The sequence below is a fragment of the Thalassophryne amazonica genome, chromosome 16, assembly GCF_902500255.1.
Source record: "Thalassophryne amazonica chromosome 16, fThaAma1.1, whole genome shotgun sequence".
NCBI classification, from domain to species: Eukaryota; Metazoa; Chordata; class Actinopteri; order Batrachoidiformes; family Batrachoididae; genus Thalassophryne; species Thalassophryne amazonica.
In genome coordinates, this window is record NC_047118.1 from 54,554,229 (window position 1) to 54,574,590 (window position 20,362).

General features: G+C 40.1%; 1 protein-coding gene across 1 annotated transcript in view; it reads left to right on the plus strand.

Moving 5' to 3' along the window:
* Positions 1 to 17,210, plus strand: part of usp36 (ubiquitin specific peptidase 36) — a 50,479-nt gene extending 33,269 nt beyond the window's left edge. The window contains exons 12-20 of the mRNA XM_034190036.1: positions 765 to 903; positions 1,025 to 1,381; positions 3,281 to 3,505; positions 3,926 to 4,047; positions 4,137 to 4,805; positions 12,797 to 13,005; positions 13,148 to 13,336; positions 14,327 to 14,442; positions 14,549 to 17,210. Of these exons, the coding sequence (XP_034045927.1) occupies positions 765 to 903; positions 1,025 to 1,381; positions 3,281 to 3,505; positions 3,926 to 4,047; positions 4,137 to 4,805; positions 12,797 to 13,005; positions 13,148 to 13,336; positions 14,327 to 14,442; positions 14,549 to 14,680 (2,158 nt within the window). The 3' untranslated portion in view covers positions 14,681 to 17,210. The remainder of the gene's footprint in view (positions 1 to 764; positions 904 to 1,024; positions 1,382 to 3,280; positions 3,506 to 3,925; positions 4,048 to 4,136; positions 4,806 to 12,796; positions 13,006 to 13,147; positions 13,337 to 14,326; positions 14,443 to 14,548) is intronic.
* The last annotated feature ends 3,152 nt before the right edge of the window (positions 17,211 to 20,362 follow it).

Here is a 20,362-nt window from a genome sequence, read left to right on the forward strand (position 1 = left end):
ATCTGAAGTCCTGAGCTTGTTTGTGTGGAGCACAAGGCTGTAACAGGCCTATAGCGTTAACTTGTCTCTTTCTTTAAAACATCTTCCAATCATAGTGATTTTTACCACAACTGCATCAAAATTAACACAGCCGTCATTTTAAAATTGTCATCAATCAATCAATTTTTTTTATATAGCGCCAAATCACAACAAACAGTTGCCCCAAGGCGCTTTCATAACACAAAATCACACATGTACACTTGGCAGTTAATTGGACTTGTCTGATTCAGGTAACGTTATAGAACAGTGGTGTCCAAAGTATTTCAGAAAGGGCCAAGAGGGTGCAGGTGTTCTGTGCAGCCACTGACTCCAGCAGATGATTTTGCTGATGAACTTGTCCCATCTGCTCAAACTGATGTTAATCAGTGAAATTACCTGCTGGAATCTGTGGCTGTAAAGAACACCTGCACCCGCTTGGACCTTTCTGAAATACTTTGGACACCACTGTTCTAGAGGATCTGTGTCATCTGATCATATTTTCTATTTGTCCCAGACAACCGTTAAAATACCAAGGGCTGTAATTTCAATTTTTAACCTGAAATCATTTCTTTTCTACCATTCCCTCTGACTTTATGCAGCAGAGCCGGTATGATCCAGCATATGCTTGACTTCACATTCTCTTCTGAGACATCTACAGGGAGATGACAGCCGATGGACTTTCTGGCTGTGAAACGAGCGCTTACTTTGCTGCTCTATTCATGAATCTGAATTATTCTTTATTAAAGGGTCCCTGAAACCAGGAAGAATGCAGATGGACAAAATGCAAAGCAGGCAGCGTTGCATCCTGTGAAGAACAGCATGTCCTCTGAACAAATAAAGAGGGACAACCTAAATGGGCCTCTGTCCTCCCCACAGGTCACCAAGGTATAAGAAAAGATAATGGCTACATTAATATTGGCAACATAAAATCTTCATTTTATGAAATTGTAAAAGTGGTCCATCAGGTTTTATGGCTACTTTGCATAACCTATTTTTTTTTTCACAGAAACTAGCGCCTGCACAACTTCGTAAGATCCAGTCGATGGATGGTGGTTTGGGCCTGTCCATTTCTCGCAATGGTGTGAATACACAATCTCAGCCAAGACTGTCCAGCTGGACATCCTCGCCCAATGGTCCAACAAAGCTAACAAATGGACCTGTGGTTATTGAGGAACCTTTCAAGAAGCTGAAGAAACCTCCTCCCCAGGGCCAAGCGCAGTCGCACAGTGGCACTTCCTCCAATAACTGCATAAACAGGACAGATGGGGATAAACGGCAAGGCAGCGAGGGCAGAGGCATAGCATCGTCTACCTCATTCAAGTCTTTGTCTGACTCTTCGTCTGCTGACACCACAGAGTCAAAGGTAATGCTTCAGTGAAAAGTATAGATAACGGTAAAATCTTGAAAGAAAGAAAATGTTTCATAATCTTTTCCATAGGATTGACATCTTTTGGGGGGGAAGCACCCGCCCAGTGAGCCTCAGGACCTATAAGGATGTACTTGAAATCTTATTAATGGTGAATACATCAAAGTTAGAATTCATGTAGGTGGCCATAATGTACATGCAGCCTCTGTTTAAAAAGTATAAAGAAAACCTATACTGGAAAACTTGTAACTTTACTCATCAAGGCTCATTTGCAGGCTTGAGAGCATTCTAACATTTTATTATTTTAATATTTATATAAAACATCAAAGGCAGATTAATTATAGCACATGGATGCAAGATGCTATGCCATCCTAAGATTGAAAACCCCAGACTCTCTTGGCTCTTTTGTGCTCTTAAGCCTGGTTAACATGACAGGATTTTAAAATTATCTTTAGGTTTCCAAAACCTGAGAGACCACACACGTGAAGATAAAAAAATCATAGCTCTAACAGGTTTGGTCGTACAGTGTGGTGTTCAGCCAAACAGTAAGGACAACAACACCACACACGAACAGATTTCACACACCAACATTCTCAGGTCAGACAGGAAATCTCTTGAGATTAAACATGACTTCAGAGTAAACAAACCGAGATACTTTGTGAACTATTTAAAACAGAGGGACAAAAAAACATTACAAAAAGAAAAGGCGTTCTTTAAAGGAGTGGAGACAGCGCGACCACTGGACTTTCTGGTAAGTCAGAACAGCTGTTTTGATTATTCCCCCCCCATGTCCATCACCTCGCTTTCTGATTGGCTGCACGTCACATTCAGCAGGCTGCGTGCTCGTTTTTGGTCGGAGGACACAACACACACTGCGATATCAGGCCAAAAGAGTCCAACATGTTCTATACCCCCGATTTGCGATCAGAGCACCCCTGACATCCTTCCGAGCAGATCAGAGCGCTCTTAACACACCACACGCTGGAGGAATATCTGATAAGATTATCTTTAGCGTCATCACGATTGTCGGGGCGTCCTTGAGATTGTCGGAAGGGGAAGATCGGGTCTGATATCGGCCTAATTATCCTGCCGTGTGAACCCGGCCTTAGTTACTGCATATAGCACTGCCTCTAGTGTTGAATAAAATGTTTACAGCGGAGCAGGTGATCAGGAAAAAAAAAAAAATCTGGCGCAGGGGTGTTGGCCAAGCAGTTAAGTGTCACCCCAGATCCACCTCTGATCTGCTGTGGTGACCCAGAGTTAAACGAGGGAGGAACTGAAGGGACTTACCTTTAGGTGAATAAGATGCTTTCAGTAGAGTAGAGATTTCTAGTGGATAAGGAGCTGGCCTGCCATTATGTAGACCTTGGTTGAATCCTGCTCATGCTTCCTATATGGTATTGTATCATTCTTAAAATATTGCCAGAATGACTTGATGGAATATGATGAAGCTTTTTACATGAAGTTGACTGACCAAGTGCTCTTAACAATTTCAGTGTTGTCTGTTTCATTCTAATTGTGGCAACTAGAGTGCCACACCATGCAAACCTTGTGAGTGTGTTATCTTGAAAAAGACTTAATATATCAAGATGAAACTTGGTACACAAGGTCAACTCAATAAACCTTGGAGCATGTTTGACATTAGTTGTATTTGGAATCTAACTTTGTACTGGGGTAGATTCTCTGAAACGTAGTATGCAAGAACTTGACAAGACTTGCTGCTGTCGATTATACTTTGCTCAAGCTTGACTCAAGGAAACTATTGCTCTTGTTTAGCTATAACCTCTGCTATTATTGTAGATTATGCAAACAGTCTAGGTTTTCTTTAAGCAGACATACAACAGCTACTGTAGATGGATGGATGATTAGTAGTGTAACTGGTCTTTGCATCACCAGGATTCCACGGGTCCTAAGAGTGCACCAGCAGGAGAGACTCAGTCTGCCTTCAGAAAAGGTTCGAGCAGCCTGGCATCTCCAGCTAAGAGTGTGGAGTGTGTTCAGAGCACAGAGGAGCAGAAGACTGCTAAAATAAAACCCCCAGCCCTCAACAACATCACATCTGAATCCACCAGCACCATGTCACCTCCACCGGCCAAGAAACTGGCCTTGTCAGCCAAGAAGGTGAACCTCATTCCTTCTCATGGCAAAGATGCTTGATTCTTGCAGAGCGCGATGTGTTACTCCCTCCCCACCACTACTGTCTAAAATCTGTCCATTGTTACTTTGTTTCATTAAGGCCAATAAACTCTACTTTTTTGTAATTTATTTTCTGAGTGTTATTTTTCCAGTTTGTCTAACCAGCCGCATAATGGCATAGTTGTCTTGTGTTCCTGTAGTGTTTTGTTTTTTTTCTTCCTAACCATTTCTAATTCTTCTGTGCTGTACCCTTCTTTGTTCTCTTTCATCCATCTTTTTTTTTTTTTTGACATTCTTTAAATGTCTCCTCCTTATTTGATTCTCTTCCCTTTTTTTTAAATTTTGGTTACATTCATGGCTATTTTCTTTAGACCACCAAGTTTTTATTTATGTCGATAACTGCAGGCTCGCAGCCGGAATCTGAGCAACATTGATGCACCGCCTTCACCACACCAACTGTCTGGCGACCCCACCCATCACACTCGACTTAACCCCTTTGCCGCTGCCTCTCCTACGTACGCTAACAGGTAGAAATGCAAAAGATTTCACCAGAAATGCAGAGTTTATTTTGTGTGTAAACGTCATTGTTGAAATGGCTCCTCTGTTCTTTTTCCAGAGCTTTTCCATTACGTTCACCTACAGGCCAGTCATTGCCTTTTGCCCGCTTCAATCAGCACAGCCCCCAGAAAAAGTCCCTTCTTCCCACGAATCTCCTCTTTAAATCCAATGGGCTTCACAGTCCTTCTCCAAAGAGCTCCAAATCCTTGAATGACCTCAGCTTGATAGTGCAAGAACCAGACCTCAGCAGCTTTCCAGCCGAACAGCTCAACCAATTGAAGAGGAAGAAAAAGAAGCGGCGGCATTCTGAGGTAGACGGCGACATGGCGCACTCCACACCCTCAGCTGTACTGACGCACTCGTGTGTGGAATCAACTAGTGAGAAAAAGCGAAAGAAAAAGAAGAGGGAAAGGCAGTGCGAGGATGCATCGAATGCAAGAGAGCGAATCTCCTCTCATTTGGAAGCTTCAGTCCAGGAAGATGAGTGGTGTCAGAGTGGGATCTGGAGTTTAGCATCTCCTCCAGATGCACAACAGTCAAACCTGTACTTTCAGAGTATGAAGACACCTTGTCCTGTGCAGTCTCAGGTATCACTAGCAGAGGGAGACTCTGAGTCAAATCAAACAGACTTGTTGAAGAAGAAGAAGAAGAAGAAAAAAAAAAAGAAGAAAATTCAACTGATGGAGACTCTGCAGGGCACAGTGTCAGTACGGCCTGCAGCAGAGAAGTGAGTGCCTTTTTCTTCTCTTTTTAAGCATTTACTGAGGACAATCGGGTCTCTCTTTATTACTAAGTTTCATCTTTGCACCTCAAGTGTGCTCTAACACCGCTAACAGGTCAAATGTGGAGGTGTGTTTACACATGCATCTGAACCATATGCCAAATTTCCAAACATCAGGTGCTGTTGGGTCCTTGGATTTGAAGGAATGGAAACACTGACTTGTCATGGACCCCATAAATTCCGTTTTCTGTTTTACCCCTTTTTCAGAGTTTTTTTTTTTTTTTTTTTTTTTTTTTTTTGTGGTGGGGGGGCAGAAAAACAAATTTTGTCCCGTCTTTACAAAAATTTGCACAATTTGATTTTTCATGTAAAGCCACAAAATTTGATCTATATATTCCTGTTAATTTGTGTGATTTCATCCATCACAGCCAGTTGAAATCTCTGGTGAAGCCACCAAACAGGTAGTGAGGTCATATCTCAGCAATGCTTTGATGTGCCAAAAACTTGGGGTCAGGATCACATTAAGTAAGTATGTACACAACAAAATTAGGTGTCACTTAAGGCGGGCTTACACTATGTGAGTTTTGGCCCTTTTTCAGCCAATTTTTCACTCGTGCAAGAATTTTTTGGATTGCGCCGAGTTTCAGCTTAATCATGCGTCCTACATCGTGCAGTCTACATGGAGTAACGAGCTGCGTTTAACATCTCACAACCACCTCCCGATTGGGAATCGTATGGTTGAATGAAAATCAAACCTGTTTGATATTTTGGTCGGCCGTCGTGACTCGTGAGGGTTCTGCGCTGTTGAAGCAGTGTTACAAGCGTCTACGCGCTTACCTCGTGCACTGTCCATGAGCAAACACCGGAGAGAGCAAACAGTGATCTCATGTAAAGTCTTGTTTTTTGTTTTTGGTTTTTTGTTTGTTTGTTTGGGGTTTTTTTGCGTTCCCTCGCAATAACCTAATATCATATTACAGTTCATGCCTATCAGCGCACACAGTGAGTGAAATCAGGTGGGGGAGACTGAACGTATATGCACGCACACACATGGCAGACAACAGGATTTACGACAGATGGAGTAAGTTGCTGCACCTTGCACAGCTGTATGATTCCGTATGAAATATAGTTTATTTATACAACAGTGTAAGTAGTAACACCTGTTATGAATGTTAGTATTCTTTTTTACTGTCCTCTCATGGATCATGTTGCTGTATGTGCGCGCGCATATATGTTCAGTCTCCCCCACCTGATTCCACTCACTGTGTGCGCTGATCATGAAATATTTTTTTTTAAAGAAAAAAAAGCTTCTGGCGTGTGGTTTTTGAACGTACAATGTGAGCAGTTAGATTGCATCAGAGCATCGGGCCGTACAGTGTGAGACCATGAATCGTGCACTCTGAACTTTGAACCCCTGCGGTTTTTTTGCACAGTTTGAGCTGGAGCCAAGTACAGCGATGGAAAATATACAGTGTATGCCCAGCCTTAACCTGTGAGGGGTTTGGGGTGGGGGTGCTGCTGCTGCTTCTTGCAGAGGATGCTTGGTGACAAGTTGCCTTGCTAGTAGTCAGCATGTTTTAAGAAAAATGTTTGTCAGCCCATTTGCAATGGTTAACTGTCTTGATGTCTTATTAATATTCATAAAAAAAATAAAATTTCAGGTTTTTAATTTGGAATTAATGCCAGTAAAGGAAGCTGTTTTACATTATGGCCATGGCCATAAAACTGCAATCGGAGAATAGATTACAAGCATGGTGGACAGATGAAAATGTACACTGGACTATAGGGCTGGACGATATGACCTGAAATTCATATCACGGTATATTGAATCCCTTCATGGTAACGGTGTATATCACGATGTAAACGTTATAATCAGGGTTCGATTTTAGCGGTTACCCGGGAACCCGTGGCACCCTACTTTGGGGGCAGGCACACAACTCTTTAGACTTGCATTCCCGACTGGAATCCACCTTTTTTATTTCATAACTGTACAGAAATCTATCAAATTTGGACAAAATTTGCGCAGAATTTGACTTTCTGAGACCGACACGTACACAAAACGTCATCAAAAAATGTTCTTCTCCTCTGTTTGTAATGCCTTGTTTTATTATATACAGATCAAATGGAGCGTTTTTGAGGGAAGAGCGAACAGCAGCCAGCGGAGAGTTTTTTTCTATTTCTCTACGTGTGCGCGCGAGCAAATCATCCGTGAAGATTATTTTATTTATTAACTACACAGATGTATAATAAAAGCAAATGGTGACTGGTTTATAAACACAATTATGACAGAGTTTTTGAGGGAAGAGCTGCTTTAGATTCTGAGCTTAATTCTGATTCTGAGGAAGAACACCTTGAAGTGCTGCAGAGAATGGCAGATGACCATGATGACTGCTAATAGATTTTCTGTAATCACAACAAGTGTAATCAACACTCATGACAGCCATGATTGTTAATGGGCTGGATGTTTAATAAAACATCGGCAGCTGAGATGACCCCATGCCAATCTGCCTGTGCATATTGGCATGGGGTCATTTCAGCTTCTGACAAGGTTAGAAAATTTCGAAATTTCAGAAAATATTACTCCAAAAACACAAAAATTCTCTTCCATAATTTCATCCTGTCTGATGAAGAGCGAGGCCCGAAACGTCACCTTTGGTGTGTTATTAAAGGCTTGTTTGGGAGCTAACTGGCTGTGCGGATCTCTTTCGTTTTTTGTTCTTCCATAATTTCACCCCAAATTTGCCCCAGATATCACCAGAATGCACAATTTGCATCCTTTTATATCAAAATTTTGTGGGGGGCATGGCCCCAGACCCCCCTAGTTGCTTTGCCGCTATGCTGCGTAGTGGTAGGTTTGGTACCGAACTTTTCTGAGGGGCACCAAACTTTTCAGATTTTGGTGCCCTTAAGGCACACAACTATTTATTCTAAAAGGCAAACCCTGGTTATAATGGAAATGTTTCTGAATGGGTTATATAGTCCCTTAGCAAAACTGGTTAAAAAATTGGTTAAAAAATGGAAAAAAAAATAAAATGAAGGGGAAAAAATATATATATAAAACCCCTGGCAAAAATTATGGAATCACCGGCCTCGGAGGATGTTCATTCAGTTGTTTAATTTTGTAGAAAAAAAGCAGATCACAGACATGACACAAGACTAAAGTCATTTCAAATGGCAACTTTCTGGCTTTAAGAAACATTATAAGAAATCAAGAAAAAAAATTGTGGCAGTCAGTAACGGTTACTTTTTTAGACCAAGCAGAGGGAAAAAAAATATGGACTCACTCAGTTCTGAGGAATAAATTATGGAATCACCCTGTAAATTTTCATCCCCAAAACTAACACCTGCATCAAATCAGATCTGCTCGTTAGTCTGCATCTAAAAAGGAGTGATCACACCTTGGAGAGCTGTTGCACCAAGTGGACTGACGTGAATCATGGCTCCAACACGAGAGATGTCAATTGAAACAAAGGAGAGGATTATCAAACGCTTAAAAGAGGGTAAATCATCACGCAATGTTGCAAAAGATGTTGGTTGTTCACAGTCAGCTGTGTCTAAACTCTGGACCAAATACAAACAACATGGGAAGGTTGTTAAAGGCAAACATACTGGTAGACCAAGGAAGACGTCAAAGCGTCAAGACAGAAAACTTAAAGCAATATGTCTCAAAAATCGAAAATGCACAACAAAACAAATGTGGAACGAATGGGAGGAAACTGGAGTCAACGTCTGTGACCGAACTGTAAGAAACTGCCTAAAGGAAATGGGATTTACATACAGAAAAGCTAAACGAAAGCCATCATTAACACCTAAACAGAAAAAACAAGGTTACAATGGGCTAAGGAAAAGCAATCGTGGACTGTGGATGACTGGATGAAAGTCATATTCAGTAATGAATCTCGAATCCGCTTTGGGCAAGGTGATGATGCTGGAACTTTTGTTTGGTGCCGTTCCAATGACATTTATAAAGATGACTGCCTGAAGAGAACATGTAAATTTCCACAGTCATTGATGATATGGGGCTGCATGTCAGGTAAAGGCACTGGGGAGATGGCTGTCATTACATCATCAATAAATGCACAAGTTTACGTTGATATTTTGGACACTTTTCTTATCCCATCAATTCAAAGGATGTTTGGGGATGATATCATTTTTCAAGATGATAATGCATCTTGCCATAGAGCAAAAACTGTGAAAACATTCCTTGCAAAAAGACACATAGGCTCAATGTCATGGCCTGCAAATAGTCCGGATTTTAATCCAATTGAAAATCTTTGGTGGAAGTTGAAGAAAATGGTCCATGACAAGGCTCCAACCTGCAAAGCTGATCTGGCAACAGCAATCAGAGAAAGTTGGAGCCAGATTGATGAAGAGTACTGTTTGTCACTCATTAAGTCCATGCCTCAGAAACTGCAAGCTGTTATAAAAGCCAGAGGTGGTGCAACAAAATACTAGTGATGTGTTGGAGCGTTCTTTTGTTTTTCATGATTCCATAATTTTTTCCTCAGAATTGAGTGATTCCATATTTTTTTCCCTCTGTTTGGTCTAAAAAAGTAACTGTTACTGACTGCCACAGTTTTTTTTTCTTGATTTCTTATAGTGTTTCTTAAAGCCAGAAAGTTGCCATTTGAAATGACTTTAGTTTTGTCATGTCTGTGATCTGCTTTTTTCTACAAAATTAAACAACTGAATGAACATCCTCCGAGGCCGGTGATTCCATAATTTTTGCCAGGGTGTGTGTGTGTGTGTGTGTGTGTGTGTGTATATATATGTATGTAAGTAAGTCCCGTCGGCTGCTCCCTTGTTTGCACTTGGGGTCGCCACAGCAAATCCAAGGTGGATCTGCATGTTGAATTCGCACAAGTTTTACACCGGATGCCCTTCCTGACGCAACTCCACATTACATGGAGAAATGTGGTAGGGGTGGGATTTGAACCCGGAACCTTCTGAACTGAAACCAAGCGCATTAACCACTTGGCCACCGCCCGTGTATGCATGTATGTATGCATGTACGTACGATGGCACACCCACTCTGAATACATGAACCGTTTTCAGGAAGGAGGCATTTCCACATATCCAAAACATAATTTGTGACTTTCTGTACCCGGTTAAAAAAAATCCTTGCGTTATTTAATGGGCCGCTTTCTCAAATGTTTGATTCAGATCATGACGGAGTCACTTCAACGGCCGACATAAATAAACAGCAACTTTGCAGTGTTCAGTGGACATGTCCGTGACAGAACTCCTGTTTAGTTGATGGCTAAGTGTGGAAGACGCTGCTTGAAACCCTCCTCATCTCAGTGAGAGACACGTCTCAGCTCAGAACACTCTCCCCTTCCCTTCATTCTGTCTGCAGCACAGGAGCACAGACATGTCAGAGCTTTCCAGGATTGTAAAACTCAAGTTATTGTTATGGTACTACTGCACCATTATGTAAAAGCAAAACAAACAAACAAAAAAACATAGCATTCAGCTTTTGGGCAATTCCTTGCAGGAAGAGTTGAAGCTGTAAGTCCCTAATCTTGCATAGGTGAGGTCTTGGGTTATTTAGACAAGGAAGAAAAGATATCCAGTGATGCCTGTCTTTTTTTTTTTGTTTGTTTGTTTTTATGGAAACAAAAATATGAGTGTGACTGAATATTTTGTTTTTGGACAGACATTACAAGAAAAAATTAAGTCCCTTTGGCTGCTCCCTTGTTTGCACTCGGGGTCACCACAGCAAATCCGAGGTGGATCTGCTTGTTGAATTGGCACAAGTTTTACACCGGATGTCCTTCCTGGCGCAACTCCACATTACATGGAGAAATGTGGCAGGGGTGTGATTTGAACCAGGAGCCTACCGCACCAAAACCAAGTGCACTAACCACTTGGTCACCACCCCTACCATGAAATTTTCTTCAAACTTCATTTCAAAATTCTTTGAAAACTAACAACGATTCATGATTGTGAACTCCAGGTATGTAGGGGAAGGTGGCACTCTAGTGCAGTGTTTTTCAACCTTTTTTGAGTCGCAGCACCCTTTTTATATTTACAAAATCCTGCGGCACACCACCAACTAAAATAATATGCTATTACCTCTGGTTTTGCGCAAAACCCAATTATCACAATAGAAAATCGATACAGAAAACATCGCATTTCGAAAATCCTCAAGCATTTTGCGCTCTGATCTCAAGTAGGGCTGTCACGATTAGAAATTTCTGGAGACGATTAATTGTCAGACAAATAATTGCGATTGACGAATATATTGTCTATTTTTTTTTTCTTTTTTTACCCTTCTTTATATTCTACTATTGTAGTATAATTACACAACTCTGGAAGAACGTTTGGCTTCTGTGAGTGGAGAAACTGGGAATGGTGCAACATTTTTATTTTTATCTTCATTTTACATACAGTCCCAACTTTTTCTGATTTGTGGTTGTTTCTGTTGCATTTCTGAAATTGTTTCTCCTCATCAGTCACGTTTTGTGTTTAAACACTACATTAAGCTCAAGACTGAACAAATAAATACCTTTGGAAAATAACAGCTGTTAAAGTTCAGAGTTCTCACCTGCTTTTTGTGATCTGTGCGTCTGAACATTTTTTTTTGTGTGTGTGTGTATCTCAGTTCATTCATATATTCTTATTTTTTAAATATGTTTTTAAAGATATTTGACCGTTTATTTCATCTCATGATCTCATAAATTCAGCATACGACGCGCACATGGTGTGAACAGGACGGTAACGGCAGAATCACACCTTTAGAGAAAGTTCAGAGAGAAGTAAAAGCTTCACGTTTTCGTTTTGTTAACATGTTCACTCCATTTAAAATCCTCTCTCTGCTCCGCGCTCGCTGCGCACTGAACGTGTCGCGCCTGCATTCAGGAATCTCCCTCACCCACCCCCTCCCTCGCAGTCTGCAGCCTGTTAACTCCGCGCGCGTGCACACACAGGCACAGACACACACACCAACAGCTCCGCATTTTAGATGGCTTTTGAAGGAGACGGCACTGTTTTAATCGGCCGTCAGCCTCGTGTTATTGTCCCGCCTTAAGACGAGAGCGAGGCTGCAGCACAATGACGTCAGATTCTGAGTCGTTTTATGCTTTGTGGATAAAATAAATAATTCACGGTAATCGCGAATATGAAAAATAATCGCAAATATGAAAAATACCCACGGCACCCCTGACGATCGATCACGGCACCCCGGTTGAGAATCACTGCTCTAATGTACTGACTGCAGTCGTGAACAAATACAGAGACACTGGCTTCAGCGTTGTGAAAAATTCCATCTGATTCATTAGCATGACTTGTTCATAAAAACTACTTTTAAAACTGATTAATAAAAACTGAAATAAAAACTGATTTGCTTTTGCAATAATTTCCAATTATTGACTATTTAACATCAAGCCCAGGGGTAGGCAACCTGTTCCAGAAAGAGCCATGAGGGTGCAGGTTTACTTTGCAGCCACTGACTCCACCAGGTGATTTCACTGATTAACTGATTCCATCTGCTCAAAGTGATATTAATCAGTAAAATTACCTGGTGGAGTCAGTGGCTGCAAAGAAAACCTGCACCCTCATGGCTCTTTCTGGAACAGGTTGCCTAGCCCTGATCAAGCCCTTCATGCATTTCTGGGTTTAAAACGTTTTAGGAATTCTGAGAAAATAGCTTCCACTTCCCCTACATTCCTAAATGTAATAAGAACATATGTTAGACCAAAAAAATATCAAATGTAAAAATCTGGCAAAAACTGATAACCAACCAATTTAACTTTAATTTTGACAGTCAAAATTCACATGGGAAAGGGATATTTTCCTAATGAATTTAACTTGTGGGCAGCATGGTGGCTTAGTGGTTAGCAATGTTGCCTCACAGCCAGAAGGTCAAGGTCCTGGTCATGTCCAGTTTTTCATGGAATTGGGCTTTTACTTATAAATAACTACCTTCAGCTCCGTAAGCATGAAGCATTGCTCCCTGTTGGCAGTAGGCTTTACCCAAGCTAAATTAGCTTTTCTCTTAGTGGCAGTTTTGAGACGAAGCAAGCGGACATTCAGAATTCTATGGAAGATTCATCGAGGTTGAAAAAGAAGCTGAAGAAGAGACGGTTAAAAGAGGAGCAGAAACTCTGTGAGGACAGCAGGAGGTGCTCTGATGTGCTGAGTGAACCTGAGAAACCATCTTTGACATTGGACGTTACAAGCAATGACAGAAACGGCAGCCATGGAACAGGTATTCATGCACGATTGTTTTAAAAGATATATTTATGGAACTTTGTGAGATGCTTGGAAGTTTGATACATGATATTTTGTTTGAGTGACCAGCCACCATTAATCACATTGTCATGACCAGACTGATACTGTCTTTGATTTAGCCTCCATCGTGGTGTGGGACAGTCAGGTGACGGACGGCTACAAACGCTGCACAGCGCCAGCAGCTGATAAAAATTCATTTGGAGACATGCAGCCTTGTGGTGTTACTGTTGTTTGGGATGGGAGAAAGAGGAGTGGTGTGGTAGAAGAGCTGCTCGGGAACGCCACCAATAAGGCCTACGGTGCCAACGGTGAGATGCTGAGTATCTTCATTACACAACCTGCAGAGCTTAATAAACACATGTGGGAGGAAAAAAAATGGGTTGTATTCATAGTGTGGATGTCTTGAGATGATTATTTTTATTTATTTATTTTTTTTAATTTATTTTTTTATTTTTTTGATCAAAGATTTTGTTTGCTTCATGGTGTCGGATGTAAACCTGACAAAATAGATTAATATGAAATAAATTAAATATAAATTGAAGGCTGTAGATTGTACCTTGCACAGGTTCAAGTTTGGGTTCATTGACACACGTTCTGGGCTTATTCCATAGAGCGACGTTCTTCTCGTTTTATCCCCAATAGCTAATCTGGGCACCTTTTGAAGCATCATAGAAACTTCTTGGTCCATCTTTCAGTTTTTAACAAACTTGATATATGTAGTGGTTGCGACCATCATCGGCACCAGTTTTGAAATCTGGGTCAAATTTTCAATCAGTTGAAAAAATTTCATCGGTATTCCTTGTGCGTACAGCTTGAAACTTGTTTTATCATGCTCCGTCGGGGTAAAAATTTGAAGCCGAAGCAGTGATTGTTGCAGTTCTGGCTGAAGGCACAGCACCTTACCTTCATTTTCAGGCGGGTTACCAGGTTTGCACCTTATAAACCAGCCTGTTGGGAGGATCGTGTGCAATCCTAGTAGAACGGCGCCCTGTGGATAGGTTCAGTATTGCCTTAGTTTTATTTTGTATTCAGTCTTAAAATTTTACACACAGATTTAATGTGGTGAAAAGCCTGGTAGGTAGATATAACATCCGCAGGTGTTTTGTTAAAAAATAAAATACAACATTAAAAAACCCACGCTAAATATATTTTCTTAATATGGATTAATTCCAATTTTTCACATCTAAATCACTTTTTTCATGAATGTTTATGGTAGACTATGTGCTACTATTATGTAGGACTCTGATCAGGATTTAGGGCAACAATCAGTATCCAATTTGTTTTCTTTAATTATCTAGTACTCAGTTGGGATGGAGAAGTTTCTGCTATTAGCCAAGATGCTGCTGAAGATACCCGCCGTGCCAGGTGTGAAACTGTGATCGATGAGTGGGACGAAGAGTTTGACAGGGGGAAGGTGAGGAGAACACATTGTCATTCTTCTTAACTAAATAACAGGTCTTCATCAGTATTTGGAGCATAAATTTGCTTCTGCTGGTTTCTCCTCATTTGTTGCTGAACAGGTGAAGAAAATTAAAAACTATAAAAAAGAAATGTGGCGAAGTGGGAGCAGCTTGTTCCAGAAGATCCAGGACAGGCGGAACAAGTGGTCCGTCACACTCGGAGGGAAAAGAGTTTTTGGACTCCGTCGCTGAGCATCGACATTGCTGTTGAGGTCACACTGATTGAAAACAAAGATGATCGTAATGTGTACCAAACGTCTGTACTGTTTTTAATTTTCCTGCTTCAAAGCCAAATTCCAGAAAAGAAGTAAAAGCAACTGAATACCCTCACAACTTCACCTTGGCCAGAGGGATTTGATCACTCTGATATTTTTGATATCAAATGTAATAGCAAATAGTTCGTGTGTCTAGAATTGAACACCCCCCCCAGATGTTATAACTCAAAAAATCTACAGCTACCACAAAACTGAAGAAAGATTGCAGCCACAAATCAGAAAAAGTTAGGATGATTATGGATTTTTTTTTTTTTACATTCTGGCCAGCTTTATTTAATTTTTTGTTAATATGCACATCTATTCCTTCATTAGGGCCTGCAACACATTCCAACAAAAAGTTGTCATGGGGTCAGTGGGAACGCAACAGGCAAATGTTGCACCATTCTCCAACCACAGAAGGCGATATCTCCTACAGAGTTGTGTGGGGTGTCTTGGTGACCTCTCTCACTAGTCTCCTTCCAGCATGGTCACTCAGTTCTTAAGAACTGCTGACTTGACAGATTACAGCAGTAACATACTGTTTGTATTTATTAATGATTGACCCAGTGAAATCCAAGACATGTTCATGTGTTCATCCCGACTGTAAAAGTGATTATTTAATCCTTATTTTCAGAATAAATTTCCCCTGTACCAACTCTTTATGGACTGTGTTGCAAGCCTTAAATGCAGGAATGGATGTATATTAACAAAAAATGAAATTAAGTTGACCAGAAAAAAAAATATATATCTTTGGTTCATGAAGTCTGCAATGAAATAGAAATCAAAGTAAATACATTAATCAGTGCATTTTCTGATTTGAGATAAAGATGAATTCTGCAATGCTTGTTATTTGTGTATTCAGGTCCAGAGGGCTCTGTAAAATTAGACTTTAAAACTGACCCTTCTTTAAGTTTTTTCCTTGAGCATGACTACAGCTATGAGTCGGAGGTAGTACTATGTGTGTGGCATTCTGACACTGAGCGGCTGCAACAGAACCCAACGGCACCATGCGGTGGCTAACTATGTATTGTTATATTTAATAGTTTGAGAGGTTTCCTAAAGCTACAGTGTGTAGTATTTAGGGGTGCTTATTAGCAGAACTGGAATGGAGATGCAGGGGCGGTGGCCAAAGTGGTAAGTACACTTGGCTTCAGTGTACTCAGTGTACCCTGCCACGTGTGTGCAATACATTGCTTCGACTGGGTTCTGTTGTAGCCGCTCCGTGTTTGAGCGACACTCTCAGTACTACTGCTGGGTATCCACAGAAATGTTTTGTACCTGTAGCCACCAAGTCCTTGAAACTCAATCCAGTATATGTTTTGTTTGCTGCAGGATTTTTTTTTGTTGTTTTTAAAGACCAATTTTTTGCCTGCAAAGTGTTGGTAAAATTATTTTTATAATTTTTTGTTTGTTTGTTTTTTAATAAATATGCATGCAAATGTGAGTTTTCAGCTTTCTGCTAAACATGTTAGATCATGTGTTGTTAAACAGTGGTCCATTTAATCCGTTTCAGAAGTTTAACTGCACATTGTTTTTGGAATCACTGGTTTTGTGTATTTGAGGATCAGCTGTGAGGTTGTTGGTCAGGAGCAGCTAATCTCAGAAGCCCTTCATTCCCTGCAACAGTTCTCACCTCAAACTGTTATTTACCAGAGTACTGAGGACGGGATGTTAAATTTCTTATTTTAGGCGCGGCATTACTGTTGAGCTCCTCATTTCGTACCTCGACCCTTCCATCTGATATTTCTATGCAATTTTCTGACAGTCAGGCTGGTCACTTAGAAACTGGGCAAAGACTCAGGAACCCAGACATTCTGTAACTCATCAGATCCCACTCCCAAGTTAATACCAGGAACATGTAGAACCCTTATTCGCCCAAAACTTTTCTACCAGTATTTCAGGTGTGGAACTCGTGGGATCATGCACTAGGTAGGTAGGTATCTTAACATCATGGTAAGAAAAATGTTTTGCCAGTGTAGAAGACTGTACAGTCCGTCTCATGCTTCCTGTGTTTCCCCTCCAACGCTGTAAAGATTTGCCTTCTTGCATTTCTTTTCATGCTAGAGATGTTGCCTTGAATTGGCTGTTAAAAAAAAAAAAAAAAAAAAAAGGTTGGTATAGAAGTTAATATTGCTTAATTTCAAGAAGAAAAAAAGACTGATTATTTAATGTGCTACTAATATTCTAATGAGATGGTTAACTTCAGAATTTGTCTGAAACCTCCATGTGGGATCTTTGTCACTGTATGTGTGTATGGGGGGCTCAAGAAGCTTCTGCAGCCAAAATTCACAGTTGGTCAGGAGTGAAGCTGACAGGAACAATTTTCAGCAGTGCAAATGGACAGTCCATGTTTAGATTGATGGTTCTGATTGTCCCACTTTTTCTGCCCAGGGAAGAGACTTTTCATAATGAAAGTAGATCTTAACTGCACCATAGTTGACTATAAAGGTGCAATAAAGTGTTGACTTGTCACCGGGTTGTGCAATTTTTTGTATTTTGTTGTTTTTTTAATTTGGTTGCCATGTTAGGGTTAAATGCAGTATTACTAGTAGATTGTTGGGCCTAAAAGTATTTGGACAGTTCTGATTGTTGCCTTTGCATCACCACAGTCACTGAAATAAAACACAATGTGCTTGTAGTGTATAATTTCAGCTTTAATTCAAATGGTTTTAACAAAAAATTAGTGTTAACTTATTCTGAATTATAGACATATTTCCACGGTGCGTCCGGAAAATATTCACACTGCTTCACTTTTCTACGATTTGTTACAGCCTTATTCCAAAATGGAGTAAGTTCATTTTTACTCCCTCAAAGTACTCAAACACTGTAATGATGACATGAAGATTATTTTGAAATTTGTACAAATTTATTAAATAAAAATTCAAAAGCCACATGCATGTAAGTACAACCCCTGGCAAAAATTATGGAACCACCAGCCTCGGAGGATGTTCATTCAGTTGTTTAATTGTAGAAAAAAGCAGATCACAGACATGACACAAAACTAAAGTAATTTCAAATGGAAACTTTCTGGCTTTAAGAAACACTATAAGAAATCAGGAAAAAAAAAATTGTGGCAGTCAGTAAACGGTTACTTATTTAGACCAAGCAGAGGGAAAAAATATGGAATCACTCAATTCTGAGGAAAAAATTATGGAATCATGAAAAACAAAAGAACGCTCCAACACATCACTAGTATTTTGTTGCACCACCTCTGTCTTTTATAACAGCTTGCAGTCTGAGGCATGGACTTAAGTGACAAACAGTACTCTTCATCAATGTGGCTCCAACTTTCTCTGATTGCTGTTGCCAGATCAGCTTTGCAGGTTGGAGCCTTGTCATGGACCATTTTCTTCAACTTCCACCAAAGATTTTCAATTGGATTAAAATCCGAACTATTTGCAGGCCACGACATTGACCCTATGTGTCTTTTTGCAAGGAATGTTTTCACAGTTTTTGCTCTATGGCAAGATGCATTATCATTTTGAAAAATGATTTCATCATCCCCAAACATCCTTTCAATTGATGGGATAAGAAAAGTGTACAAAATAACAACGTAAACCTGTGCATTTATTGATGATGTAATGACAGTCATCTCCCCAGTGCCTTTACCTGACATGCAGCTCCATATCATCAATGACTGTGGAAATTTACATGTTCTCTTCAGGCAGTCATCTTTATAAATTTCATTGCAACGGCACCAAACAAAAGTTCCAGCATCATCATCTTGCCCAATGCAGATTCGAGATTCATTACTGAATATGACTTTCATCCAGTCATCCACAGTCCACGATTGCTTTTCCTTAGCCCATTGTAACCTTGTTTTTTTCTGTTTAGGTGTTAATGATGGCTTTCGTTTAGCTTTTCTGTATGTAAATCCCATTTCCTTTAGGTGGTTTCTTACAGTTCAGTCACAGACGTTGACTCTAATTTCCTCCCATTCGTTCCTCATTTGTTTTGTTGTGCATTTTCGATTTTTGAGACATACTGCTTTAAGTTTTCTGTCTTGACGCTTTGATGTCTTCCTTGGTCTACCAGTATGTTTGCCTTTAACAACCTTCCCATGTTGTTTGTATTTGGTCCAGAGTTTAGACACAGCTGACTGTGAACAACAGGCAGGAATATGCAGTTTATTAACTGTTTGCATGGGGATTAGTCAAGAATTGTTTGCAAAATCTGTTTTTAATCTGTTTTTTATTCATGCATATGGAAATTGATGAGATGAACACTGAAATGGTCTGTGCTGTACCTGTCGGCGAAAACTGTTCACATTATTGCGGCAAAATGCTAAACACACATCTCCATTACTGCTGTAGGTGGTGCTCTGCGACAGGCTTCCGTGGATGAATTTGATGCACATCCAGTGTTCAGATTTGTTGAAATTCAGTTGCAGAAATGTGCTGCCACAATGTGTAAAGAAGAGGTCAAGATCGTGCAAGGAGAGGCTAATGCTAATAACTACACACACCCCCATTGGAATTCGCTGATTTTGCGACAAATTAGTTGCCTGTGGAGTTAAGCAAAAACAAAACCTTACACATGGACAAAAGATAGAAATGCAACTGTCCTGTTTGTTGTAAAAGTAGTTTGAAATCTGAAATGAATGCAGCTAATAATGTAGCGATAATGACATTTGTAATGCTGCCAATAGCAATGGCTGCAACAAGAACAAAATATCCTGCTAATGACTGTTCTGCACAGGAAAAAAAGCACGGTGCAAGACTGCAATAATGTGAACAAATTATGGAATTGTTATGTAAACTATAGTGTAGACTGTGTATATGCTACATATCCTCACTGTGCTGCCACGGGGAGTCGGAACCATTACTAAAGAGGGCAAGCAGCAGTGCAAAATAACCGGGACTTGTGTACAGTATATATCGCACATAATGTCAACCAAGTTTTTGGTCATGATAACTCCACACACTACATTATTGCTGCAATCAGAACCCTCAGAAGCCTGTAAAGATCCAGCATAATAAATGCCCTACTTAGGAAAAAGTACGTTCATGAGATTACCTCAGATAGTTGTGCAGCTTAGCTAAAATGTCCATAAAAATTGCTAATTTTGTGGTAAAAGCATGGAATTTGGCACACATATTCTAAATTAACTTTATTTTCAGATATGGAGTCATCCTGGAGCTGACCTCAAATGAGCTACAGGGGTCAATAAAAACTTTAAAATGTTCCAATCATGTAATAGCATTTTAAAAATGAATAGTTTGCACCATCTGTCATGCTTAGTTATCATGTTATGGGGTAATATATGTCATACATCATAGAATCCAATGGACGGCGACCGTTTGATCTTTACTTTGGAGACCAAGCTTTCAACACTGTCAAAACTTTTCCATTTATTAATCCTATTAAGTCGACCAATAATTTGCATCACTTTTTACCAAAATTGGAGCATCTTTAACTTTTGACACTTGTACAAACTGAAACTGATCTTTGTCACCATTTTTGCTGTTTTTACCCCATAACCCCAGAACATTCAGTCACAGATTGTCCAAACTATACGTTTTTGGAATCGTTATGATTAGACAAATAATGTGGTATAGTTTTCAACATGACTGGAGCATTTTTAAATTTTGACCCTGTGTAATTAGCTCATTAGAGGTCA